The sequence below is a fragment of the Aulonocara sp. 'chitande type north' Nkhata Bay genome, linkage group LG16 (assembly GCF_057382095.1).
Source record: "Aulonocara sp. 'chitande type north' Nkhata Bay isolate Kocher_YH1m ecotype deep benthic linkage group LG16, A_spYH_male_GT1.1, whole genome shotgun sequence".
NCBI classification, from domain to species: Eukaryota; Metazoa; Chordata; class Actinopteri; order Cichliformes; family Cichlidae; genus Aulonocara; species Aulonocara sp. 'chitande type north' Nkhata Bay.
In genome coordinates this window covers 11643153-11670819 of record NC_141359.1, presented here as the reverse complement: position 1 = coordinate 11670819, position 27667 = coordinate 11643153, and the positions used below count along the sequence as shown (strand labels likewise).

The 27667-nt window shown below is 40.6% G+C and overlaps 2 protein-coding genes across 3 annotated transcripts; one reads left to right on the top strand and one right to left on the bottom strand.

Annotated features, from left to right (window-relative positions):
* Positions 1-1127: 1127 nt before the first annotated feature.
* nek5 (NIMA related kinase 5) lies at positions 1128-22981 on the top strand. Of its 2 annotated transcripts, XM_086266378.1 has the most exons (24): positions 1136-1294; positions 2033-2160; positions 2709-2805; positions 2885-2982; positions 5876-5959; positions 6704-6774; positions 9891-9977; positions 11892-11946; positions 12208-12321; positions 12703-12789; positions 13366-13462; positions 14647-14759; positions 15099-15157; positions 16013-16177; positions 16884-16962; positions 17220-17333; positions 17491-17571; positions 17723-17824; positions 18811-18891; positions 19083-19181; positions 19430-19604; positions 19705-19815; positions 19919-20057; positions 20844-22981. In XM_086266378.1, exons 2-24 carry the CDS (start codon positions 2038-2040, stop codon positions 21136-21138), a joined length of 2526 nt encoding a protein of 841 aa, XP_086122504.1. In that variant the 5' UTR covers positions 1136-1294; positions 2033-2037; the 3' UTR covers positions 21139-22981. The 2 variants fall into 2 exon arrangements, with proteins under 2 accessions (XP_086122505.1, XP_086122504.1); XM_086266379.1 differs by lacking the exon at positions 20844-22981 and having other exon boundaries at positions 1128-1294; positions 19889-20025.
* LOC147311085 (GDP-Man:Man(3)GlcNAc(2)-PP-Dol alpha-1,2-mannosyltransferase-like) lies at positions 21702-27227 on the bottom strand. The gene is made up of 6 exons (XM_086266380.1): positions 26995-27227; positions 26494-26715; positions 25985-26187; positions 25453-25621; positions 23655-24274; positions 21702-23494 (listed from the first exon to the last, which is right to left on the bottom strand). Exons 1-6 carry the CDS (start codon positions 27048-27050, stop codon positions 23211-23213), a joined length of 1554 nt encoding a protein of 517 aa, XP_086122506.1. The 5' UTR covers positions 27051-27227; the 3' UTR covers positions 21702-23210.
* Between the last annotated feature and the right edge of the window lie 440 nt (positions 27228-27667).

Sequence of the window (27667 nt, the reverse complement as noted above, 5' to 3'; positions counted from 1 at the left end):
TCAGGGGTGTCAAACATAAGGCCCAGGGGCAAGAATTGGCCCTGAAAAGACTCAATTAAGACCCACTGGCCAGCTTTCAGAAATGTAAAAGGGGGGTATAAGTTTTGTTCCTACTGGTAAAGACATCCCCTATAACTATTCTCACTACACCAGAGTAATAAGTAATAGTTAAACAACCAAAGTTCCTACTTTTTTTTTTTTCCAATAATATATAATTTTTTGGGGGATTTTTGCTTTTTACAGTACATATAGAGATTTGTATTTTACATTTGCTGCATTTCACATTTATTCACAAATACACATTTTTCCAAAGGTCTAGCATCTATCCTGAACACGTCTATCAGTTTGTTTTTGCCGTCATTACAATTGGAGATATGATTACCTAATACCCCGTTCATAACTGAAGATGTGAGGATCCATTTTATATTGGAGCTATTCAGAGGATTACATCACCTTTTTTCAGACGGAGCAACACGCACCATGAATAACTACAGACATGATGGCTGCCTGGAATATCAATCTGGGGTGTGAATGCTAAAATCTGACAAGAGAAACATGATCCGCCTTTGGCTCTGATCCCAAGTGGCAGACACCCAGTCCACTACATCTATTTACTGAAACATTTTTAATAACTACGCAAACGTAGTATAAATAAATGTTCTTATCTTAAAAAAAACATCCAAAATTATACAGGTAAACATAAGATTTTTAGATAACATTACAATGCAGGTATACCAGCAAGTAATCGAAAGTAATATAAAGCAAACAATAGAAAATAATCTTCCTGTGTCCGTGTCCTGTTTATGTGTAAAAATAAAACCGAGTCTAGGTCGGGTACTGCAACAGGCGTAATTAGAGTGTACAGGAAGTGACATGCAACAGCTGCTTTGAACATTTTAATAGATAACCTGTTGAAAGTTAGACTTAAACGAACCTTTTATATAATAATAATTGACATTAACATAATAATAAGAAATCCCCTTATGGCCCAAATGTGTTGCAGTTTAAGTAGTTTACTGCGCAAATAAAAATGAACGAATGAATTAATGAATAATAGGTGCTGTAACACAACACTACAAAATGAAACTGCTGAGCAGCTTGGGAAATATAAAGGCGAAAGCTAATGGCGAACTCGCCTACAAAAACTACTACTCCCAGCATTCTGCGTGGTTTCCTTTCGCGCTTACCGTAGTTCAACACTTCTGAAGACAAGCGCTTCCTCTAATGACTTTATAAGTAATTTGCAGCCGTTTTCTTTCGCAATGTGACTTCTGCTTTTGCTACTTTTGAAAGGGTAAGTGCAGAGCTTCTGTGTCGCTATAAGAGAGAAAAAGTGAGCACTGTCCTCCTCTTTGGTGAACTTGTGTTAAACGTGCTAAATTGAATGCTAGTAGACTGTGTTTCAGTCTCCATGGCAACGGCCTTAGTTCCGTCTGTGTTCGACGGCGACTTAATAATTAAGAAAAATGAAGGCGTTAATAGTTGTTTAAACTTATTCCAAATTGTTTAACCCTGTCACGCATAGTGGTCACAACAGTGGACAGCTATTCAAAGTCTGTTTTCTTGTATTTGTGTCAGTGTTGATGGTATACTTGCACATAAACCACTACATTGGACACTGATGTGTCGCTCCATACCCTGCCACCCACTGGTCAGCAAGGTTTCCACCTACGTGGACATGTAAAAAACTCTTTGAATAGTACATGTTTTAAAAAAATGAAGTTCAAAAATCTTTTTTCATGCCCTAAAGATGAATAAAAATACTTTCAAAAGAAAAAATCCTGATTGAGGTTGCCATAATTCATGCATGAAAGGGTTAATAATACTGATTCGTTTTTTTAAGGCGAGGGCATAGGCAAATAGCTTACACGCATTTATTTTATTTTGTTTTACCACCGTTTTAACATTTTCATTAATTTTTAAAATGAGAACAAAAAGTTTACTATTTTACTTTTTTTTTTCCATTATTACTCAGTCTCAGTGAGTTTGTGTTTCATCAGCTAAACTGTTTGCCCCTCATATTGTCTTCCAGGGGCAATGAACGACTATGAGGTTATCAGACAGATTGGGCAGGGTGCATTTGGAAAAGCCTTCCTGGTCAAAGACAAAGGGGGAGGTGGAAACACACAGTGTGTGGTCAAAGAGATCAGCCTCAGGAAGGTACAGCAGCATAGCTCAGTTTCACTACCTGCAGTGCTGCCTGGGATCAGGAAAACGATCACACTATATTGCTCTCTGTGACTTACACATGCATTCAAGCAGCTTTGTAGTGTCTCAGCTTTGTAATGTATGCTTCAAGCACAAACTAAGCTTATCTAATATACAGGCACCAGCTTAATTTGAAGTAGAATCAGGTTATGGTAAAACAACTCATATTCTGCAGTCAGTATAGACTAAGACAAGTCTTAAATAAGCTGTCTTTCTCACTGTGTACATTAGATTATGTCTTTTGTATGTCACTACAGCCCTTGAGACATTCTACATCTCTCAGCTAAAAATCGTGTTGCTTAAGTGTTATTTGTTACAAGAGTAACTTCAGTAAATAATATACTTACATTGAAAAGCACTGATGATGAATGGTTAGTTGCAGCCCAGATAAAACCATTAGAGCTCAAGTGATCAATTCTAAACTATATTTAGTGCTTATTTAGAAGTATTTTTCCCAAGAACACATTACTCCTTTTATTTTTGTGTGTTTTGCTGCTCAGATGTCAGCAAAGGAAAAGGAATCATCCAATAAAGAGGTGACGTTGCTGTCAAAGATGAAACATCCAAACATTGTCACCTTCATCCGGTCCTTTCAAGGTATGTGTGGGCTTCAGAGTAGAAGATGTAATGTATCAGTTTATATCAGTGTTAAAGTGTTTTCTGGATGTCTGTATAGAGAGAGGCAGCCTTTATATAGTGATGGAGTACTGTGACGGAGGAGATCTGATGAAGAAAATCAACATACAGAGAGGAGTTCCTTTCACTGAGGAGCAGGTATACCTCACCCTGGCCTTAGCTATTTGATAAAGGCTGATCAGATTTTCCTCACTGTGATAGTTTTGCACTGAAATATGTTCACAAACACACTGAAGGACATTCAGTCTCTGTTATTACTGCACGCAAGAAATAACAGTACAAACACACATCGATCAGACATAACATTATGACCACTGAGAGGTGAAGTGAATAAGACTGATTATCTCTTCATCATGACACCTGTTAGTGGCTGGGATATATTAGGGAGCAAGAGCCCTCAAGGTGTAAGGTTTGGAGAAAAATTGTGATGGCTAGATGACTGGGTTAGAGCATCTTCAAAACTGCAGCTCTTGTGGGGTGTTCCTGGTCTGCAGTGGTCAGTACCTAATCAACAGTGGTTCAAGGAAGGGACAGTGGTGAACCAGCTACAAGGTTATGGATGCGTGTGAAGAGCGAAGGCTGGGCTGTGTGGTCCAATCCAGCAGACAAGCTACTGTAGCTCAGATTGCTTAATGTTAATGCTGGTTACATACAGTGGCTTGCAAAAGTATTTGGCCCCCTTGAACTTTCCCACATTTTGTCACATTACAGCCACAAACATGAATCAATTTTATTGGAATTTCACGTGAAAGACCAACACAAAGTGGTGCACACGTGAGAAGTGGAACGAAATCATACATGATTCCAAACATTTTTTACAAATAAATAACTGCAAAGTGGTGTGTGCATAATTATTCGGCCCCCTTTGGTCTGAGTGCAGTCAGTTGCCCATAGACATTGCCTGATCCCTAATGACTAAATAGAGTGCACCTGTGTGTAATCTAATGTCAGTACAAATACAGCTGCTCTGTGACGGCCTCAGAGGCTGTCTAAGAGAATATTGGGAGCAACAACACCATGAAGTCCAAAGAACACACCAGACAGGTCAGGGATAAAGTTATTGAGAAATTTAAAGCAGGCTTAGGCTACAAAAAGATTTCCCAAGCATTGAACATCCCACAGAGCACTGTTCAAGTGATCATTCAGAAATGGAAGGAGTATGGCACAACTGTAAACCTACCAAGACAAGGCCGTCCACCTAAACTCACAGGAGTTTGCAGCCAAGAGGCCCATGGTGACTCTGGACGAGCTGCAGAGATCTACAGCTCAGGTGGGGAATCTGTCCATAGGACAACTATTAGCCGTGCACTGCACAAAGTTGGCCTTTATGGAAGAGTGGCAACAAGAAAGCCATTGTTAACAGAAAACCATAAGAAGTCCCATTTGCAGTTTGCCACAAGCCATGTGGGGGACACAGCAAACATGTGGAAGAAGGTGCTCTGGTCAGATGAGACCAAAATGGAACTTTTTGGCCAAAATGCAAGACGCTATGTTTGGCAGCATCATGCTCTGGGGGTGCTTCTCTTCAGCAGGGACAGGGAAGCTGGTCAGAGTTCATGGGAAGATGGATGGAGCCAAATACGAGGCAATCTTGGAAGAAAACCTCTTGGAGTCTGCAAAAGACTTGAGACTGGGGCGGAGGTTCACCTTCCAGCAGGACAACGACCCTAAACATAAAGCCAGGCCAACAATGGAATGGTTTAAAACAACATATCCATGTGTTAGAATGGCCCAGTCAAAGTCCAGATCTAAATCCAATCGAGAATCTGTGGCAAGATCAGCTGTTCAGAAACGCTGTCCATCTAATCTGACTGTGCTGGAGCTGTTTTGCAAAGAAAAATGGGCAAAGATTTCAGTCTCTAGATGTGCAAAGCTGGTAGAGACATATCCTAAAACACTGGCAGCTGTAATTGCAGCAAAAGGTGGTTCTACAAAGTATTGATTCAGGGGGCTGAAAAATTACGCACGCCCCACTTTGCAGTTATTTATTTGTAAAAAATGTTTGGAATCATGTATGATTTTCGTTCCACTTCTCACGTGTGCACCACTTTGTATTTGTCTTTCACGTGGAATTCCAATAAAATTGATTCATGTTTGTGGCTGTAATGTGACAAAATGTGGAAAAGTTCAAGGGGGCCGAATACTTTTGCAAGCCACTGTAGATACATAGAGCATCACAGTTTGTTGTGTGTGGGGCTGGATAGCTGCAGACCAGTCAGGGTGTCCGTGCTGACTCCTGCCCACCACCGAAAGTGGCAGGAATACGCACGTAAGCATTAGAACTAAACCATGAAGCAATGGAAGAACGGGGTCTCATTGGACAAATCATGTTTTCTTTTACCTCATGTGGCTGCCCGGGTGTGTGTGACTCACTTACCTGGGCGAACACCTGGCAATAGGATGCACTATGGGAAGAAGGCAAACCAGTGTTATGCTTTGTGAAATGTTTTGCTGGGAAACGTTGGGTCCTGTCATCCATGTTGATGTTACTTTTATATGAGATACCTACCAACGCATTATTGCAGACCAACCGCACCATTGAACCAGTACTCCCGGATGGCCTTTTCAGCAGGATAATGTGCAACAAAACAAAAATGGTTACAGAAATGGTTTGAGGAGCACAACAAAGGGTTTTAACATGTTAACTCGGCCTCGGAATTCCCCAGATCTCAAACCAATTGGACATTGATGTCTCTGTGAGGCATCAAAGTTTGTCCAGCACATCTGGATGTGCTGGACAAACAAGTCCAATCCAAGGAGCCCTCACCTTGCAACTTAACAATTAGAAGATCTGTTGTTGGCATCTTGCTGACAGATACCACAGCACACCTTCATGCCTCGATGGGTTGTTAGGCTGAGTTGTTTTGGCAGCAAAAGGGGGACCAACACAATATTAGGCAGGTGGTCACAATGTTATGCCTAATCGGAACATTAATTGTGGAGGTTTTCATTTATATTCTTCATTAGGTGGTAATTTGCTCTCTATCCATATGAAAATGTCACAGTAATAAAACAGTTGCATGTTTCTTAGATCGTCGACTGGTTTGTTCAGATCTGTCTGGGCCTCAAACACATCCATGACCGGAAGATTCTCCACAGAGACATCAAAGCTCAAGTATTTAACCTGCTTCACTACAGCCTGCAATCACATATAAAGCTAATTCATTCAAAACAAGCTGTTCTGTCTGTGTTCAGTATTTGTAAACTATTTTGAACTTTTCAACAAATTACACAAAACAGGTGGCCTTATATAGTAATGGTGTTTTTTCAAATAATAGTGATCAAACTTGCACATGCATTCACCTCCTCATGAACAGTTATATGTTTTTATGATTTACATATAGATTTTGGACTAAGATGTGAAAGAAATGCACGAGACCTGTTATTTATTTCTGTAGTCTGTGTCCTGACAACAACCAATGTAAGTCTGATTATCATTTTTAAAGACAAGGATTGTGATCACAGTCACCTGTCAGAACCAAACTGAACAAGTACCATCACTTTACCTGAGCTTTACAATGCAGAGTTTACATCATGCATTATATTCATTATTGGACATTTACGTGGTAAACATTACCCACAGAGACTGAGGTTGAGTTTTATAATTATCTAGTGTTATCATTGCACAGTATTGTACAGCTGAACTGTCCTGAGGTCAGCTTTGCATTGAACAAAGACCTTGCTGTATGCCAGCTCCAAGAATATCTCAAAACAACTGACCACAGACTACTCATGGCCATCACTGTCTATCATCAGTCTTATCCGTTTACACACACACACACACACACACACACACAATGTTAGTGCCATCCTTGTTGAACACAGACATCCTTTCATTCTTGCTCTCCCTCTGGTCTAGAATATCTTCCTAACCAACGGAGGGATGAAAGCGAAGCTGGGTGACTTTGGAATCGCAAGAATGTTGAATAAGTAAGTCAGTGTCATCTTCACACACACACACACACACACACACACACACACACACACACACACACACACACACACACACACACACACACACACACACACACACAGCTGTGCAGCTGTCTGTCGCTGAGCCCTCTGTAAAACATGGATGACTTCCAAACAACTGATTATCATTCCACAAACCGTCGTCCCGGACATGTAAACAAATGGCTGTGGAAATAATGGTCTGTCTGTAGTTTTTTTGGCTGCTTGCAGAGAATGATAAAAACACATCCATGTCCTGTAAATAACAGTCTGTGCATGCAATAATTTTTAGACATGACTGAAAATAGCAAACATGTTTAAAATGTTTCAGCAATTGGACGTTTGATGAACATTTGGGCAGAAAATCATGGCTCGCAGAGAATGAGTCCTGATGCCGAAGAATATTCTTTGACTGATTTTCATGAGAGCCACCAGCAGGTTTTGATTTACGCTTTGTAGGAGTTCAGCCAGCTTCCACTTGTACGACTGACATTCATTTATCCTTTAGCTTCACTTCAAGATCACTATCTGGTGTTTTTCATAGATTTGCAGGAGAGCTGAGAGAAAATACAGAAAAAAAAAATAACTACAAATTAATTTTTTATTCTATAAAAATATATTTTACTGATACACAAAATTAAATTAGCCAGACAACTCTACATCTCTGAACTGAAAACCAGTTTAATACTGCTTTTCTATATTCATCCACTGACAAACTACTTAATCTCTCCAAAACCATACCAACTGAATTTCTTTCAATAAATAAATGTGACAAATTTCTTTCTTTCTACAAGAGCAATGTTCATGATATCATAGGTAATATCTTAGTCTGTTACAGTAATTTACCTAGCAATGCCTCATATTCTCAGCTTTAAATTTTAAAGATCAGGAAGCAATTATTCATCAAGTCCTACACCTTGTTCCTTGACTCCATTCCCATGAAACTATTCAAATTTGTAGCTCATGTTTTACAAATCATTTAGTCAGTATCAATAGTTCTCCACATACTGGCATCTTCCCTGTTTCTCTAAAATATGTAATAATCACACCACTATTTAAGAAAAATAATATTGACATAATTTCCCTTTTCTAATATTTTATTCTTCCCTTTCACAAAATTTGGAAAATTTGTTTACAAACAACTGAGTAAATATATATTTAACAGTCTTTATGATAAGTACCAATCAGGGTTCAAATCCACTCAGAGCACAAAAACGTATGACGCCTTTTGTATGGCCTGCTTTAACAACGTACTAACCTTATTTACAATCAATATTGTATGGATGTAATAATGGTGCTAAAGATACAGAGGGCTGTTAAAAAATAAAAAGAACATCAATAAACATCAATAATGGCTCACAAAGAGTCTGAGTTTTAGTTCTATCTGAACTCACTCCTGCTTTCAGCACCACGACATTCTAATTCAAAGGCTTCATGACACAGTGGGTTTACCAGGTCAGGTTCCTGATTGCATGGATGGATGGATCCTCAAGGCTCAGTCCTTGGTCCATTGCTGATTAACCTTTACGTACTCCTACTTGATACTATCACGAAGAATCATAAGATATCCTCCCATTCTTATGCAGATGACACATAGTTGTGCTTATCCTTTTCCTCTGATGAACTAACCTCCATTCACAAACTAATGAGCTGCACTGATGACATTAACTGCTTGATGTCTGGAAAGTTTTCTAGAGCTGGATAGAAACAAAACAGAAATATTTGTTGTTTTTCCAAAAAGTCAGAGACAGAAAATGCTTTCGTATTTATCCACTCTGTCTCTCTCAGTGAGCAAGTCTGGAGTCTTTCAGTCATTCTGGGTTTCAGTTTTGATAATCGCATCAATATCGTCTCAAACTGACTCTGAGAAATTGGTCCATGCATTCATATCGAGTAGGATAGATTACTGTAATGCTCTGTTTGCCAGATTATCCAAATCATCAGTAGGGTGACTTCAGCTCATTCACAATGCAGCAGCCAGAATCCTAACAGGTACCAGGAAATGTCATCATATTACCCCAGGGCTGAAAGCACTCTGTTTGGCTCCCAGCACAATATAGAATAGCCTATAAAATGCTATTACTTGTGCAAACCATGCTTCTTTAATGGCAGTCCATTAAGCTTAGTTGCCAATTAACTCGAATGTGTTTTTCGTTTTTTCCCCAGTAACAAAATACAGCAGATAATTAAAGTAATGGTTCACATTAGACGGATAGGGGAGAAGGCTAAAAGCTCTTATATTAAAGCTTTTGCAAAACTTGCATTTACATATGATTTATTTTCTAACAGCAGAGTTTGCTCTGATAATCCAGTTCTTCAATCTCAGTGCAGGCAATGTACGGTAAATGGACTTATTCTTATATGGCCCTTTTCTACTCTCCTGGAGTACTCAAAACAATCTATACAACATGCTAAATTCACCCATTCACACAAACACTGGTCTAAACACCGTGTCCCAATTACTGGTGAATATACGCTCACCAACCACTTTGTTAGGTGCACCTCAAAATCTGATGATCTACTGGGATTTTCCCATAAAAACAATTCATAAAAGAGAAAATAACCAGTGAGCAGGTGAAAATGGCTAAAAAATAAACACCAGACTTACGTGTTAGTCTTTGTAAAGAAGAGAAACAAGTTTTCTACAATCTAATTAGCCAGTTAGATAACTTATGATACATATTTTCCTGATCACTTAGGTTCATAGCTTCATGTTCTTACATTTTGACTCACTGACAAAAGGAGCTTCAGTTTAAAGTTATGTTTGGTCTTGTTTGTGTTTACATTTTTCCAGAAAGTCATTTCATTTGCTTTTCTCCAGAACATATATTTAATGTTTCTCGTCACCACTAATGATGACTTCCATCTTACATGGCTGACCAAAAAAACAAAAACAAATGCTTCCTTCAAGACTTTGCCTCAACCAACTGTTTTCACTGAGTGCCCTTACTAAAAAAACATTTGTATGAAAAACACCCATATTGCTTTATGAGACCACTAGTAATTTAGTGTATGTTCTTTGATAGCATGCATATAAACTTGTATTTACAGTTAATTTATTTATCCTAATAGTGTTGTTTCTGTACATTGTGTAGTACCATGGAGCTGGCCAGGACTTGTGTTGGGACACCGTACTACCTCTCCCCAGAGATCTGTGAGAATCGGCCCTATAACAACAAGACGTATGTATGTGTGGTTGCCAGTATGATATATATATATCATACTGTTCAGATTGTTCTGTTATACCTGTGCAACCAGTAAGCTCCATAATATAACCTCTTTTTGGATATTTATTTTATTCCATGATAAGCTACAGAGGCTTGTTGTGCCCACAATTTAATGTTTAAAGAAAAAGTTATACAAACCAATTAAAGGAGGGGCACAAAAATAGAGCAGATATGGTAAAACTGTGTTTTTGTTTTGTACCTCACATGTGTGGGGCTGAAGCTCCAGTTGTGTTCAGCTCTGAAACCAGACAGCTAAATGTCTGCACAAATAAATTGATCTGTCATTAACTTTTTAGCAGTGGAGCCAGAGTGTAACGTCTGTTTATTAGGAGCAGCTTATGTAGGAAACTACATAAAAAGAATTTTCTGATAATTTATATGTGAATATTTGCTTTTTTAAATGTTGTAGTATGAAACAGTATGTCACAATGTAGTTTTTATCATCTTTCTTAGTTTTGGTCCCAGGTTTTTGAGTTGTTTTGGAGTACAGGAAAACCTCATAGTACAAACTTCCTTCTTCATAGTACAGTCCCCTGCAGTCCTCTGCTATGTTTTTCAGTCTCTTGAAAGTAAAAAATCCTTCTAACCCTTAAAACTATTATCCTTAAAGGCCCACAGTTTTCGAAGAACACAGTTTTTAAATTGCTCTGTTTTAAAATTTACTGTCTCAAAAATTGACTTTTATTTTTAAGACATTTTTATCTTGAGGAAACCGCAACACAAGTATGCAGCGTGCATCACACGGAATCAGCCACTGAAGCCTAAAACCTTTTTTTGTTCCAGGAAATCATTGGTGAAATCATTGTGATCTTGAAATCCCTGCTACACCTTGTTTTTGGGGACTAAGCTGTGATTGGATGTGGGAGGGTTTAAACAAATAGCTGAGGCCAGAATGAGGAGGTTCCCTGCTAGAACCTGTGGCTGTGGATTAGCTTTGTGGGTGTAATAATAGAGCACGGTGCTGTAATCTTCCAGTCATGATCTGCTCAGGCTGCAGCACCTTCACTCGTGTCAATGTGTTGAAACACATACACAGAGAGACACATACAGGCCTGCCAAAAGCAAACTCACACATGCAACATCTCAAGCTGATGATTCGTCCTTCCTCCATTCTTTTTTGTGTTTTTGCTGCACTCTTCTGCAGTCTTATTTTGATACAACTGAGGTCAAAGTTCCTTCCTCTTTCCCACACACACACACACACACACACACACACACACACACACACACACACACACACACACACACACACACACACACACACACACACACACACACACACACACAGTTTTCATGGCTGACACCCCTACTGACATGAACTAATTCCAAACTCCTAAGCTGTCCTTTCAGAAGAAGACAGAAATGCCTTTAACTTCTCAACGCTTAAAAGGTCCCACCAAACTGCGAGAGGACAAACACCCCACACCCACGCTTGGCTCTGAGCCAAGAAAGCAAATGCCTGAAAAGAATTTTTACTATTGGCAGCTATGCTCTGATTAGCTGCTTCAGTGCTCTTAAGATTGTGGTGTTGTTCAGCTCAAGCAGACTGGAAACTTAAGTTTCACAAGGAAATATTGAGTTATACAGGTGAGGTGTATCAGAAATAATAATTTAACATGCTTTGCAAACACACTTTAGTAAATAAAACCCCCAAAAATCAACACTGAGGTGAGAGTGGTTTGTAATAAAGTCTATGTCTCACTAGAAAGTTGATGTGGTTAAAATGATGTCCGATTGCTTTTGAAATCTTTCCTTCTAACCTTGGTCTGTGTGTGTGTGTGTGTGTGTGTGTGTGTGTGTGTGTGTGTGTGTGTGTGTGTGTGTGTGTGTGTGTGTGTGTGTGTGTGTGTGTGTGTTTCCTTCCTGCAGGGATATCTGGTCTCTGGGGTGTGTCCTGTATGAACTCTGTACCCTAAAACATCCAGTAAGATGCCCAACGCCCTGCACACCCAAAGCTGCTTCACACACTCAGCTTCACTAATGCTGTCTTAATGCTAACACTTACGCCAATGCTGGCCTCTGTGTAGGAGTGCAGTAAGAGAATCAGAATTAGACAGAATAGGAAACTGACACAGAATCTGTTTTGGTCGTCCAAAGTAGAGACATTTACATGAACTCTCTGTGTGCTGCATATATATATCCCATGGGGTATTTGTGTGTGCCTGTGTCGACTTGTCTCCTGCAGTTTGAGGCCAGCAGCTTGCGACAGCTTGTCAGTAAAATCTGCAGGGGGCGCTACAGCCCAGTACCCAGCCGCTACTCCTACGACCTACGCCTGCTGGTCACCCAGCTCTTTAAGGTCAGACACTCTCATGTCACTTCCAGGTTTTTCATTTGGTCTGTGGATATGAGTTAGATAAACAAGTGTGCAAAACCAATAAGTATGAACATGAAGCTGGTCTTTTGACTCAGACTTAATTAGTAATGAGTCAGACTGTAATTAGCAGGGAGTAGAACAACTGCTCCTTTGGGCTAATATCTGAAGTGGTTTGGTCATGCGACCAAGATGTCACTTTGGAGCAGCTAGTCTGGATGCTTCCTACAGGAAAGAGACTGCATTGGTAGACCGAGATGGTGTGTCTTTGCTAAAAAATACCTTTGGATCTCCCAGGAAGCGCTGAGTTTGTACTTTAATTGTGCATACACATGAAAGCAAACATTTTTTTTCTTTCTTTTTCAGGTCAACCCACGAGACCGTCCCTCAGTCACTTCAGTCCTCCGACGTCCTATTTTGGAGAAACATATCAGCAAACACCTGGATACTCAGGTTTGCAATCAGATTGGTTCACAGATTATTGATGTCATCAAATCGTCTCAGTAAAAGGAAATTGTTCATGTTTACAACATAAAAAAGATAGTTTAGGAATAAGATAATATTAGCACTGTCACTAATTCATGAAACAAAATCAAACACATAAACCAATCAATCAATCAATCAATCAATCAATCAATCAATCAAGATCATACAAGCACAGCAAACAAATTTCTTAAAAAATAGTACTATATGGGCATAATACTAAACAACTACTTAGTTATAAATATTTTAAAATATTTTTTCAGTGCCCAATATATTTGTCAAACAGATTGAAACATTACTAAATATTAATTGAGATTAATTGAGATTTTAGATAATTCAGATTTCAGGAATTGTTTTGTTTTTCAGACAGAACTTCACGGGTCATGAATTCAAACAGATCTCACATTACATAAAATGATATAGTGTGTTAGTTTAAATGTTTGTAAATTCCAGGTATTGACTTGGTCATAAAAATCTCTGACAGATAAATACATATATGAATGTGCAGGTTTGCTTCTGTTTTTGTGATTTCTTGTGTGTGAGCAGGTGATGCAAGAGGAGTTTAGCCACACCGTGTTGCATAGAAACAAAGCTGTGGGGTCTCAACCAGTTAAAACAAGAGGGGGAGCAGCAAAAACACCAGGTGCAGCTGGACTTACAATACAAAATTTTAAATTACTTGGAAGGCAGCTTTTTTCCCTCACACATCTCCTGGAAAACATGCTTTGATTTTTTTTCCCCTTCTGATTTAGGTTCTGTCAGTATCTTCTGCCTATTCTATTCCTAGACTGTGTCCATGATGTTGAGGTCAAGACTCCTTACAGCCCAGACCATCTGCTGCAATACTTCTGCTTGTACTTCTTTTTCTGTTGTGTTGCTCAAGATAGTTCATTATGACTTGGACCATGATGTTATGGTGCAGATCGAATTCAGGGGCTTCAGATGTTAGTCTGATGTGTTTATTGATGGTTATATGTTTTAATTTACTTTCAAAATAATTTAAAGAACATAAAGCATAGCTGTAGGGATGCCTCTGTATGCTGTGTGCACATATCAAACATAATTCCCTGTGGTGTCTTTCCAGTCACTGTCTATGATGCAGGAGTGTTTTTTTCCAAAACTTTTTGCATTACTTTTTATAGTACAAGCACTAAGAGTTGTATTAGATAAACATCAGCAGAGCCTTCAGGTATAAGAGCAGTAAGAGAATCTCTTAATAATTTCAGTTCTGTTCTGAGTCTTCAATTGTGTATACTGTAGTGACACCCAGTGGTAGCTTACCCACACCACGACTGTCCTTCAACACATCTGATAAGCTGCAGGGAAACTCCTGTCCGCTCGTATCACTCAGTAACTGTTGGGGAAGAGCTGGAACCTGATTGGACTAAATGTAATCACCTTACATCCTGGCTCACATTGTGTTTTGATAACATCAGCGCACAGCCCAAGGACAAATCACTGAGGGGGTGTTTATTTTCACTTTCTCCTTCACAATGGTTACCTAACTTATTTGTCTCAACACTTGCACATTATTTTTACCTGTTGTGTGAGTGGTTTAGTCTTTTTCTTTTAATCGATAAAGCAGTGCATGAAAAACTGCATGCACTGTCAAAGCAGTAAACCCCCCCCCCACTGTATACACGTATAAACCTACATTTATGTCATGTGTGAAAGTGACACATTAAAAACACAGAAACCAAGAAAAGTGAACTTTATCTGTGAGACAGCGACCATCAACAACAATCACAGCGTGTGACTCTGTGCTCACAGACAGCAAAAAACAGCCCACTCCTTGTTATTCTAACTCAAGATTCTCATGTTTTCCAGGTAAGATTCAGAAGGCTAGAGTAGCCGAGAGGCCGGGGAATGCCAACAAGCGAGTGCCTGCTAAACCAGATTGGAAAGTCCCTCTCAAAGCCTACACACCCACCCACCATAAAGTAATAACATGGAAACAATATCCACAGTTTCACTGATTACCACCATAAAAAAGTAACTTTGTAAGTTTCAGCGGTTAATGACTTGCTTGACTTGCTAGCTTATTTTTAACTACTGTACCTCCAGTGGTGTGGAACTGCTGTACTTAGCTAGTAGGTGCTTTTTCAGATTTGGAGTAGAGCTCGTATCACCCAAGCATGATTTTTGCTTTACTGGAATTCTTTGTTCTTTTAACAAAGCTGCAGTAAAGCAATGGAAGCACAGCTCAGTCGGTATAATACAGTTCTTTAGTTTTTCTTGTATTTCTGTTGTATTAATACTGCATTTGTTTGTAATTGCAGCCTCCTCAACGTAGAGAAGCACAACTAGCAGCCAATAGAGAGTTTCCAGGGATCCAAAGGTTTGCTCAGAATGATGTGAACGCATAGTAACTCCTTTGGTCCTATTCCCGCCTGATATTGACACTTCTGTTTACAGCTGTGTAACCTGACCAGCTTTAAGTGCATCTTATTTCAAGATGATCTGTAAAAAAAAATTAGAGCTTATAATAGCTAGCCGCAGCCTCATATGAACATGACATATTACATCCATCTATCCTTTTTCTGCTTATCCAGTTCAAGTTTGGGTTGGGGTACTGGGGAGCCCATCCCAGCTTCATACAGTGAGAGCTGGGGTACATCCTGGACAGGTCATCAGTCTGTCACAGGGCTAATACAGAGAGACAGACAACCATTCACTTTCACATTCACATGTATGGCCAGTTTAGCATCACTAATTAGCCTAAACCCAAGAATGTTTTTAGACTGTGGGAAGAAGCCGGAGTTCCCAGGGAAAACCCACACAGACACGGGAAAGCATGTAACCTCTGCACAGAAAGTCCCCAGACTGGATTTGAACATAGACAAATTACACCATGTCATTATATATTTAACAAAAATTAAGCCAAAATGCAGAAGCAGTGTATGACAAAGTAGACCCTTAGCTGATGCAGAGGGAATTAAGTGGGTAAGTAGCAGCCATGTGCTGCTAATCAAATGTGCTTGATTTAAATCATCATCATCAAGTCTCCAGAGCTCATCAAGTTATGTCCTGATATGTAAAACCTTAGAATTGAAAGGATGTACTTTCTTATACCTCTATTGTATGTTTCTTATCATTCATACAGATACAGATCTCAGGTTTGGTTAATCAACCATTAGCTTCACTTAATGATGATGGTTTATCATGCATGTATAATATGTAATATTAATTACAGGTTTAATGGTCAGCAGCCTGTCAGCCATTACCAGCATTACCACGCCCAGTTGGATGCCTTTCAGAGGAGGAACAAAGAGGATGTTCTTCCTCTTCCTCCTGTGGAAAGACCAAAGGAGCAATGTGAAGACCAAGCTGCTCCTTGTTCTGTGGAACCATATCAGCTGTGAGTGACCAAAGACCAGTACACCTGTAGCTAACAATTATTCAGGAAACAGTTTCTGTAAAAACTTTAAATTAAATCAACCAATAAAAACAATAGGATAGAAAGTACATCCAGCTATCATTACAGTAGCATAGCTGTCAATTGAGTTCCTCTTCATTAATGGATGATTTGTTTCAGCTGTACATACAGCCATTAAAGGTTCTTTTTAAGTACTTAAATGGGATAAAACGGTAAAATATCTTCTTGGTTAGCTCTGATTCCCTAGCATCAGGGAAAAGTCTCCAAAACTAGACCAGCCTTCATCCAGACGACCATAAATTTGGAACTGCACTCATACTAGGACCTAGCAGCACACTTTATGTAAATAGCAGCGACTCATAAAAACAGTCAGCAGCTGTTCAGCTTTCAAGTAGATAAGAGTTTTTTGCAAGGGAGAAGAACGGTCCTGCCCTGTCTTCCTGTTCTCACCCCAACAGGTCATGATAGATGCCCTGAGCCTAGTTCTTCCTGTTAAAAGGGAGTTTTCCTTCCCACTGTCGCCAAAGGCTTACTCAAAGACAGTGATCTAGTTGTTGGTGTTTTCTCTGTAACCCATGTAGGGTCTTTACCTTCAATATAAAATACCTTTAAGCACCTGTTCAGTGATTTTACGCTATATAAATACAATTGAATTGAACTAAAGTAACAGTTAATCTTCTTCTGTCAGTGTGGCTGCCGCTCGAAATGAATACCTGCAGAGAAGACAGGAGGCCAACGACTACAAGCTGAGAGCAGAGAAACAGCTGGTAGGACTAAGCTCTGTGCCTCCACACACTGTTGCTGGAATATCTACTCTTCTATTAGTGTATTAACTATAAGCGGAGCTGTAGTGTTGTGGTTAGTGTAGTGGAACACAAGTACATCAAAACTGTTCACTATTAAACTGTACTAATGCACAGTAGAGTTTATTACCTGTAAGACTATACTGTAAGAAATGAAAGTGGCACAGTTTTCACAACGATTAGCCACTTTTACCTTTAGCCTTCGCTTTTCTGTTGTTCAGGGTCTGCGTCCATGTACAGCTGAGCGCAACAGCAAACCTGGTGGTCAAGAGCAGGAGGTGGGCAAACCTGAACACCAACATATGCCTTTGGACAAGAGACAAGGGGGTCAGCAGGTGGGACACACTCACAAGACACAGCAGCCATTAAAGTGAGCAGTTATGTTTAGTATCTAAATGAAGGACAAAAATGTGTTTACAGAAATAAAGAAATGCAGAAAAACTCTCCTAGGAATGTTTTCTAGTAGCTTTTAGAGTGTGTGTGTGGTTGCAGGAGTACCTACGTCAGCTCGATCTCATTAGACAGCAATATCACCTGGAGATGAAACAGATGAGGATGAGAGCTGAAGCAGAGGTACGTACAAACTCCTGAACTCTTGAACTTACCCTTTTACACTTTGGGTCACTTCAAAGGTTGAATCAACCTTCTGCAGAAAATACACATAATAGCAACTCTCAGTCAATAATGAAGAGCATTAACATATTTTCATCCTGTCATGTTTCAGGCCAGGCCACAACACAAACTCGAGACCTTTGTGTTGGAGCAATCCAAGGACATAGAACCATCTGTCGACAACAAAGAGCCCCAGGAAGCAGCACCTGCACTGGTGAAATAGATTACTGGATAGGAATCACAAATACTTTCTTCATATTGATGATATTTTAGTAATATAAAGCAATTTTCTAAAGCTAATTTAATTTCTTTCAGAGGCCAGTTAATTTTCTGCTTTCCTGTAGCGTGATATTTGCAGTGCAGTGCCCCTCTTTTACTCATATATGCAAACCTCCAGAGAGGAAAAGGGGCAAGGCTTTACATTTATTCAGACCAGCAACAAACACTTCATAAATATGTGAAAATATCTCTGTAACATGTTCTGCACCATCATGGACTGCAGGCTCTAACTTGTGAATGCAGTGTATGATGGTCAAGTTAGGGTTGGTCTTTCCACTGACCGTTCCTCTCTAACAGCCCATCGCAGCAGCGTCGCCATCAGCTGCCAAACTAACAAACTGTAGCCTTTCTTCACATCAAGGCTTTGTAACTGCAGGATGTGAGACAACAGACACCGTGCATAACTGAATGAATACAATGGAATGAAATACGAGACTATAGATCTCACCTTTTTAGGGAATGCTGATGTAGATGACCAGGCATGCGTTGGACACCCACTGTAAATATTTGTATTGAATGTCCTGTAAAATGTGACACTCTAAATCTTTTTATTTAATTTTTTATATTAATAATGTAATAGTTTTGACTCTGAAACAACAAGTTGGAACAGAACAGAATCCAGATTGTTCACGTCTTTGCAATATCATTTCAACTATCAAAGCGTTGCCAGTGCACAAAGTGTTGTTTGTACTGTAGATCGATTAAAGGTCCATTCTCCTTGCAAATCACACCCTGTGGCTGCATGGCATATACCTGTATTATCTTCACGAACTATTACAACCCTATAACCATACTCTGACAGTATATTCTGCTTTATTTTTAAAGCAATCACTGTAGTGTTTGCACACATATTTAGGGATACAATATTCATTCTACAGAAGAATTCATAACTGTAGTTTTCTCTGTGTCTGGTTTCTGCAGGATGTTGAAGCAGCTCTGAGGCAGATCAGAGAGGAGAACAGAGACCAGATGAGAGCTTTGGAGAGAAAACAAAAAGACAAAGTGAGTTTATACCAACAAAAACAATTCTGCAGAGGTTTAGTCCAGTAATTCTACTTGTATACCTGCATTCAAACTATTTGAATATTGAAGACCTTTCCAGATTCAACAGTGGCATTTAAGTTGTTGACACATCTGAAGCACTGAAGACTACTGTATCTTTTGCTCTTTTTGGGGGTTTGTGACGTCTACAGAGGGGAATCATGTTTGAGATCCGATTAGATAATGAAAAGCTAAGGGAAGACGAGGAGGAGGAGGAGAAAGAAGAGGAAGGAAGAAAACAGGATGACCAGGTGAGAGACAGAAGATATCATCATCATCATCATCACCTTTATTTATAAAGCACTTTAAAACAACCACAGCTGACACAAAGTGCTGTACATAGGAACTATATAATAAAATTACACAAGATATCAATCAAAGCCAAATAAAAGAAAAGGTGAAATAATTAATTAAATAAATATAAATATAATAAATATAGTCTTTAGTATCTTTCTAACTGCCAATCTTCTTCTCACTCTTACGTTCCTTTTCCATGCAGGAAGTGGATCCACTGAATCGAACTCTGTCCTTCCAGGAAGGAGCACAGCTGAAGCTCAAGGATTGGCTACAGGGGAGGAGGGGGTGGAGCAACAGGACTCCTCAGACTTTGCTGAACGCGCTCGGCAACATGGACATCAACTCAGTCTACAACACGGCGGTCGAGGCTGGACAAGGTGCAGCATACCCACAGAACAGCTGGGTGGTGATGCTCAAAATGTTTATTACAATTAGTCGGTTTTTGCTTCTCTGAATAATGTCGATCTATTGGACAAGGTGAGGAAGTGGCAGGTCGTAGGCAGTGGATTGACGAGCCCCCTAACACCCTGCTGAGAGCTCTGGCTCAGGCTGAGCTCACATCATCAACTCTAGATTCAGTGGCCACAGGTGAGACATCACACACTCACATCTGATGGGTGTTGAAACCAGCAGTGTAAAGGGTGAAATGTGCTGTTCTCAGTGGTCCTGGAATGTCTATAATGTGAAAAAGATTTAGAGACACAGCAGGACGGAACAGAGGAGGAAATTAACCTGGACAAAGTGGAGGAAAGGGATGGTGAAGGAGAGGAGGAGTCTGATGTGGAGATGGATGAAGAGCGTCTGGAGCCGAGGTCAGATGATGATGACACGTAAGTCAACACTTCCTTCTGTTCACATTCTAAATATACTGCGTATTTTTACTCCATGCTGCCACAGTGAGCTGAACCAGATGGAGTTACAGTTATCAGATATCAGTTTATTACAGTATTGTACAGAAATTAGAGCAGGGGTCCCCAATCCCAGTCCACGAGGGCCGGTGTCCCTGCAGGTTTTAGATGTGTCCTTGATCCATCACAGCTGATGGACCAGTTGCTTGGTAATGAACTAATCATGTGATTCAGGTGTGTTGACCCAGGGTGAGATCTAAAACCTGCAGGGACACCGGCCCTCGTGGACTGGGATTGGGGACCCCTGAATTAGAGGATTAAATGAAAGAGAATCAGATTGTCAACTATAACTTTGGACACGTTAGTCATAAATTCCAGAACAATTTAGTGAAAAAATGCACCAAAAATTGCTCGTCAGTGTTGCTCGTCATGTAACAGCGCGGAGCTTTACATGTCTCTGAATTTCAGAGGGGGGAATAGAACAATACCAGATATATAAGATATGAATGTATTATAGACAACAAAGTTACTTTTTACATTGAGCAATGATTTTTGCAATGCTTCATATTTTTAGTCACATTTCTACACAGAGGTTGAGCCACAATGTGCAGCGAGTCGAAAAGCCTCTACCCATCTTTACTCAGCAGTGTACAATTCTGCAACATCACAAATCTTACTTAATTACATCAAACATTTTGGTCAATGTGTGTTTGTTTTTAAACTCTTACATGTCATTAAGTGTTAATTTTTTCCACTCTTTCTCATTAGGAACTTTGAGGAGTCAGAGGATGAGCTGAGAGAAGCAGTGGCAGACTCCATGAGGAACCTGTTTGTCATGGAGGACACGAGCTCAGACGAAAAGGAGCAGGAACGCGAACCACTAGCTGATAGGATGGAGGAGGAGATGGATGAAGGTGCAGTGAGCTCTGGAGATCCTCAACAAATCCAAGCAGAGGTCCAGAATTCAAGTGAAGAAGCGGGATCGTTCAAGGTATTTCCTGCTGAGCCTGAGTCCCACAGACAACATACCACAGCTTCAAACGAGCAGCCTCAGACTCCTTAACCGCCTGCAAACTTTAACATTTTGATTTTGTGAGAGTTGGAAAAAAATGTAAGAGTAACTGGAATCTGATAATAAAAAGTGATTGTTTTCATGATGTGAATACATGACTCTGTGAAGGATTGTTGTTAATTTAGGTTGTTTATCTGGCGTAACAACAAGTCACACTTTCTCAGTTATCTTTAACCTATTCCAGTAAATAGCCCAGTGGAATAAGATGTTAAGCCTGAATAATGTGCAGTTACGTGAATGTGTGTGTGAGGAAACATACACTATTAAAAGCACAAGAGTTTTTGTGAAATTTAAGGCACTTTGGCTTGTAAGAGGGGAAAAGCACTACTAAATTAATACAAATGGGAATTATCGGACACTCCATGATACTATAATATGACATTATTTCACTGACATGTTATTGGTTGATGGTGATGGACCGCAGGACTCAGCTAAGCAGCTAAACTGGCTTCATAGTACAGGTCTCATATATGACATTTAACAGATGAGTTTTTAATCATGTTTGGTAATGTTTTACTTTTGCGCACGATATCTCGTCTCGTTTATTTCATGTGTGTTTTTTTTACAACAGGCTGGCAGCACACAACAAATCTGAAGTGTTTCGTTTATTGCAGCATTATTTAATTTAATTGCAGTTTGCAAGTGAAACAAACTCCAAACAGCCTTTTTACATGGACAGACTTAAATAGTTCTAATTCATCTTTAAAAATAAAGGTTAGTCAGCCTTTTACATATAATAATATTTCCATGCCTGGACCTCATCACAAACAGGAATACAACAGCTGAAAAAACATTTAAATTAAGAGTGCTTTGGCCATGGTTTAAAACCACAAACCTGTGGGTTTAAGTGCTTCTTGTGCACACAGAAAGCGTTACAAGAAATTCTTCATCAGACAACATTTCCACCCTTCCCTTCACGTACATTTACAAGCATGTTGCTAACATCACACCACTGCAAAAAATAAAATCAAACTATATCAGTATTAACTGGACATAAATCACTTCTACACGCTTAAAAGTGTTGGAGCTTGGAATGTCACTCTCCCCGCAATATTAAATTATTTAACGAAATACATTTTGAGAAACGTGAGTGTTCCTGTGGTCTTTCTCACAATCAGTTTTCTCTTCAGCACAGAGATGCAGCAAGTGTGGCTTAGCTTAGCACGAACACAGAAGCCTTAGCTCCACCAACAGTGAAAGCTCTTTAGAGCTGTTGGATTTGCATGTGTCTTGTGAGTTTTATCTACCAGATTCGATCTGTATTTTTAGTTTACTAATCACAAAAGGTTGTTAGCACATATGGGGCGAAGCAGTTATGTGGATAACATCCAATCTGAAACTGTAAAGATATGAGGATGAAAATAAATCACGGGAATTAAACGTTCATCCGGGAATGTTAACACCTCTCTCGTCTTTATGTGAGAACTCCGTTAATGTTCTTTTTCATTGTTACCTAGCTTTACCTTCCGATGACCTCACCTTATTGTTGTCTTTTTTTTAGCTTTTATGAGTGTCCATTGTTGCACATCCTAACAAAACCCAGGTGATCTCCAGATTGCCTAAATTGTTCCTGGAGCAAATATGACAGAGAACATAAATAATAGCTATAATTATGAGATTAAAGAGGATATTTCCTGAACCTCAAGGTGTCTTGTAATTTTTTATGTAAAGTCATATGAACACATGACTCAGTTTGGAGGTGAACAGAATGTGATTTTTCACCCGATTTTTTTTCCCATCATCGTGCTTCCAGCTCTGCTGTCACTGAAGACTTTCACACAAGTTTGACACACGCACAGTCCTACACTCTTTGTTGGTTTTGTTTATTCATCCCAATTATTTCTCTGGGTGTCCACCCCGAATGTGTCTTGATGATGTTGACTTGCTTTGTGAGATTATTATGCTGAAAATGATCCACCCCATCACACTTAAACCTTCAAGCTTAAGCCATTTTAAACATACACATGACCCTCACTGTTCAATCCTATATATGTGTGTAGCACTATTTAAAAGACCAACAACGTTCTGGTCCCTGGTGGACTCGGCACCTCATCTGTTTTAACTCATCGCTCTAGAGTACCCATCAGAGGCTCCATGGCAGCCAGGAAACAAGACTCAAACTCCTGGTCGGAAAATCGTTCCACAGAGTCCCTGGCGTTACGGCGCATTTCCAGTCGAGCGGTTGGTGACAACGACAGGATGGTTTCCATGGCAGCTGCATAGCTGTCCTCACTGTCAGCCAGGAAGCCCGTCTGCCTGCCTTCGTACGGCACCACGATGTCCAGCTTTGGACCTCCAGACTTGTGGGCAAGAATGATGGTGCCTGCGGCCATACACTCCACCACACCTGGAGACAAAGATTGAGGATTAATGTTCAGACCGGCTGATCTGATACAAAAGTCGTACTGTTAAGTTTTTCATTGGGTCATTTCTGTGGAAAACTGTGTAGTAAGTACTATTGAAAAAGAAATACTTTTTACGGTTTTAGTAACACATGCTGTCCTCACCGATGCCGAAGTGTTCATTCCACATTGTGTGCAGACCAATGGTGGCGTCCACAAGCTCTCTCTTCAGCTCCTCAAAGGGGATATTAAGTTTGAATTCGACATAGTCGGCGATGCCCAGCTCCTGACAGAGTCCCCGCAGCATCAACACCCTCTCCTCATCCTCCTGGTTCCTGCATCCGCCAATCAGCACCAGCCGTAGAGACTCTCTCCCCCCTGGGCCGTCCCCTTTCCTGTCTAGCAGTTTGCGAAATGCTCTGATCTGGAGCTGGTGATCCTTCTCTGGCCTGAACTGACCCACCGACACAATGGAGTGGCGCTTCCTGTCCCCTCTGCCGCCGTCCTCTTCTTCTCTTCCAAGCTCCTCCCAGCCCTCCATCTCGTCCTCGTCCTCCAGCGGGACATCTAGGAAGGCCCTGATGTCACAGGGAGGGTAGACAATGCTGGTGCGGCTCGGAGAGCGCCACAGAGCGAGGATGTGTCCCAGCGTCCAGGTGGAGTTCACCATAATGACGTCACTGCAGGAGCCGGCCAGGCCGTACAGCAGAGCAAAGCAGCAGTAGTACACCACCTTCAATGCACTCAGGATTGGGTTTCTTGAGATGAAATCAGCATTGTTGAATCTGAAATATAAAGACGAAGATGAAAGGTAAGGTTTTTGTTTTTTTTGGGCAAGAGTAATCACACAACAGAACATTTACAGGTCAGGATTGGATTAGCCTCAAATGCCTGGGACGCTTTCATACAGCACAACTGAATAGCTTAGGGCAAATCTAGTAACACACTCCACACTGAACACATCGTGTACGTAGCAATTCTCTGTTTTCATTTTACAGAAAGGCTGGATGATTTTTTTTTCAATTACTCTTTCTGTCCATGAGTACCACTCAAATTACAGGTAGCAATGAAATAAACTACTAACTCTTTTATGCTACGTCCACACCTACACGGGTATTTGTGAAAACGCAGCTGTTCCGTCCAAACGTAAACAGCGTTTCGAATCACTGAAAACTGCGATTTTTTTCAAAACTCCCTTTTTGCGTTTAGTGTGGACAAGGAATACTGAGTTCCTCACGCAACGTCAAAGGTATGTGCCTTTTTTCACGTCACGCTGTGCGCCACGTTATTGCTTACATGAGATGAATTGCAGAATGGCAGATAGAGACAAAATGTTAATCTGACTATCTGCAGGTTTTACACGCTTGCATACACACGCAGTTACTGTCCCTCCATTTAGAAAGGCAGAGGCGTCACGGTGTGATTATTTTACGTGTAGTTGTTTTTAGTTCCTGTGTAATAATATTCAACATTGCTATCAATACACTTCTCAAAAAATGCCTCTCTGTGCAAAATGGGTTTAAAAACATCAACAGCTGTGGGATACTGTTTGAACCGGGGAAAGAAATCGTGGCAGGATCAGCCTGATGTTATTTGTATCCCACTGTAACTTTACTGTATACAGAGCTAACATCTCCAAAATGTCAGGAGTAGTTAGTCATTACAACAAGTGTTTGTGAACTAAAAATCAAGAATGTGGGATACTGTTTGTCCGTGATTTGAAGAGCGCAGCGCTGCTCCCGACGAAGGGAAAACCAATTCTGCAGGGAGACCTACCTCGGCACTTGTGCAGGTGAAACCAAAGGGCAGACATGCTTCACCATATTTTCTAGTCTTTGGCTTAGAATGAAGTTGGTTTGGAAACACATTCAGCTATGCTTCATCTCCTGCTTTGCCTTTGTGTGGGCGCTAATACTTTGGGAAGCTCTGGATTAAATGGAGCTGTGTCTAAATGCAGTTTTACCCTGGGTTCCTTTCTCTGACCACAGACAGCATGTCGGTGCTGACAGTGGGATAGTGAACGTAGCTTGCCACTTTACAGCCTCCCAGGTAGCGGAAGATCGGCAAGGTGAAGGCGTAGCCCATCGAGTCCACATACAGGTCAGGAACGAAGGCCGTCAGTGCCTCCCACCCTAAAAAACACACACACACACACACACACACACACACACACACACACACACACACACACACACACACACACACTGCGTCACTTCAACTTACAAACCTGTTGATCCCACAGAAAAGAATAAATTCAGTAAAATTAAAGACATATGATCCACAGCACTGGATCACATCTATATGAAGGAATCACATACACATCATGTGTTTCATGTTTGCAGAAACGTTAGCAAAATAGGGTGGAGACTACAAAGAAAATGTTAGAAATATACATCATCTTGTTCCCATATATTAAATCAAAGAAAAAAAATCTTACTGTAATATAAATAAGTACTTGAATTTATTTAGTCTCTCCATTTTAGCCCAGATCTTACCCAGGAACATTGAGCCTGCGCTCTGACCCAGCAGGGTGAAGTGAGGGTAAGAGCTGGCCTCCACGAGTACATGGTGACGCAGGAAGACAAAGGTGACTGATCGAGGCAGCGTGATGTGGAATCGCTGCCGGGCTCCCTCCAGAATCTGCTCACCCGTCACTCCCTGGTCACCCGTATAAACCACAAAGGAGACGCCGGGATATCTGGGATAAAGGCAGAAACTCTACATTAGTGTTTAAACTTAGGGTTTATCTCTGTGGTCTGAGGGTCAGCTTATGTTTTTAAAAGCAGTCACTTGTACTATACTATTTGCTAGAGAGCAAAGAAGCTGATCAAATGGTCTCACTAGATGGTCTGTGGGTCTTGGAGACAATAGTAGAGGTAGTTTCAACCAAACATAGCTGTGAAATCAAGGACAGAGCTGGAAGAGAAGTGACTTCCTCGCCAACCTACAAACAACAACAAACATGAAACATACTTTCCCTTAAAATTATTTTTAAACATTTTACCGGTGCATGAGGGCCCTCAGGGAGCACCAGAGGACCCGCTCCCCGCCTCCTCCCGCGTTACAGTAGGGGTGGAAGAAAGCCACCGCCGGGCCATCATCCTGAGCCCGACGGGCCTTGCGGCGCCCCTGCAGCCACATGCGGACCCCCAAAAGGAGCAGAAGGAGGACGAGGGTCAGGATCAGGCTCAGGTAGAGGCATGGCACCAGCAGCGACCACAGCAGCCTGCGGAGGGACGGAAAAAAGAGGACTGGCAATGTGTGACACTAAAAACAAGCTCTACTCAAGATAATTATTAATCTGTTACTATCGTTACAACCGGACAGGCGACAGTAAATCTGTTATTACTGTTGATTAGGCTAATGATAAGTCAGCTAGCTGCTAGTTAAGCAAAAGTTAGCTTGTCGCGTGTCTCAACAATACTTTTCCTGTTTGTTTGGGGGGTTTAGCACCAGCTCTTTGTACACCATTTTATCACTGAACTGCAAATAAAGCAACACATACCTCATTAAATCGCAAAAACACAGAGATAAGTGGTGGTGGTGGTTGTCGTGTCCCATTTTGACAACACAACTCCGTGACAAGCGGAAGTAACTGTCAGCTGCCGGAGTTCACCGACTGTGATTGGTTCAGCCTTTGTTTACGTACACGTCATCGACACGTGACTTTCCTGAGTCGCAACGGAGGTCAGAGGAGGGGAGTTTGCGCGGGTATAATGAATGTACCATTAAACACTGGGTGGTGAACTTTGAGTTCATATTTTGTGAGTAAAGAGGGACTCGCTTCTCCCTGAGGGAAACTGTGAAGAGTGCCCGCAAACGAGAAACCATTAAAGTTGTCCTTCAAAGTAAAAGTCGCACCTGTTGGAAATTTGTTAGGTGCAGGAGTTAGGCACAACTTTTATTCTGAAGGCTAATATCATTTTCCTGTTTATGATACACTTCAAAGTTTCATTAAAGCTGGGAGAGCAGTCGGTAGTGCTGTGCGATACTGCAGAGGTTAGAATCGATCCAATACCAAGTAACTACAGGGCTAGTATTGGCAATAACAATACCAATACTTTTAACTTAGAAAGGCAGCTTATGTAGACCGGATAAATATAAATATAAATCAGTATTTTTAAATTCTGAACACAATTTAATGACCACTAAATCACTGTGATTACTCATTCTACAGT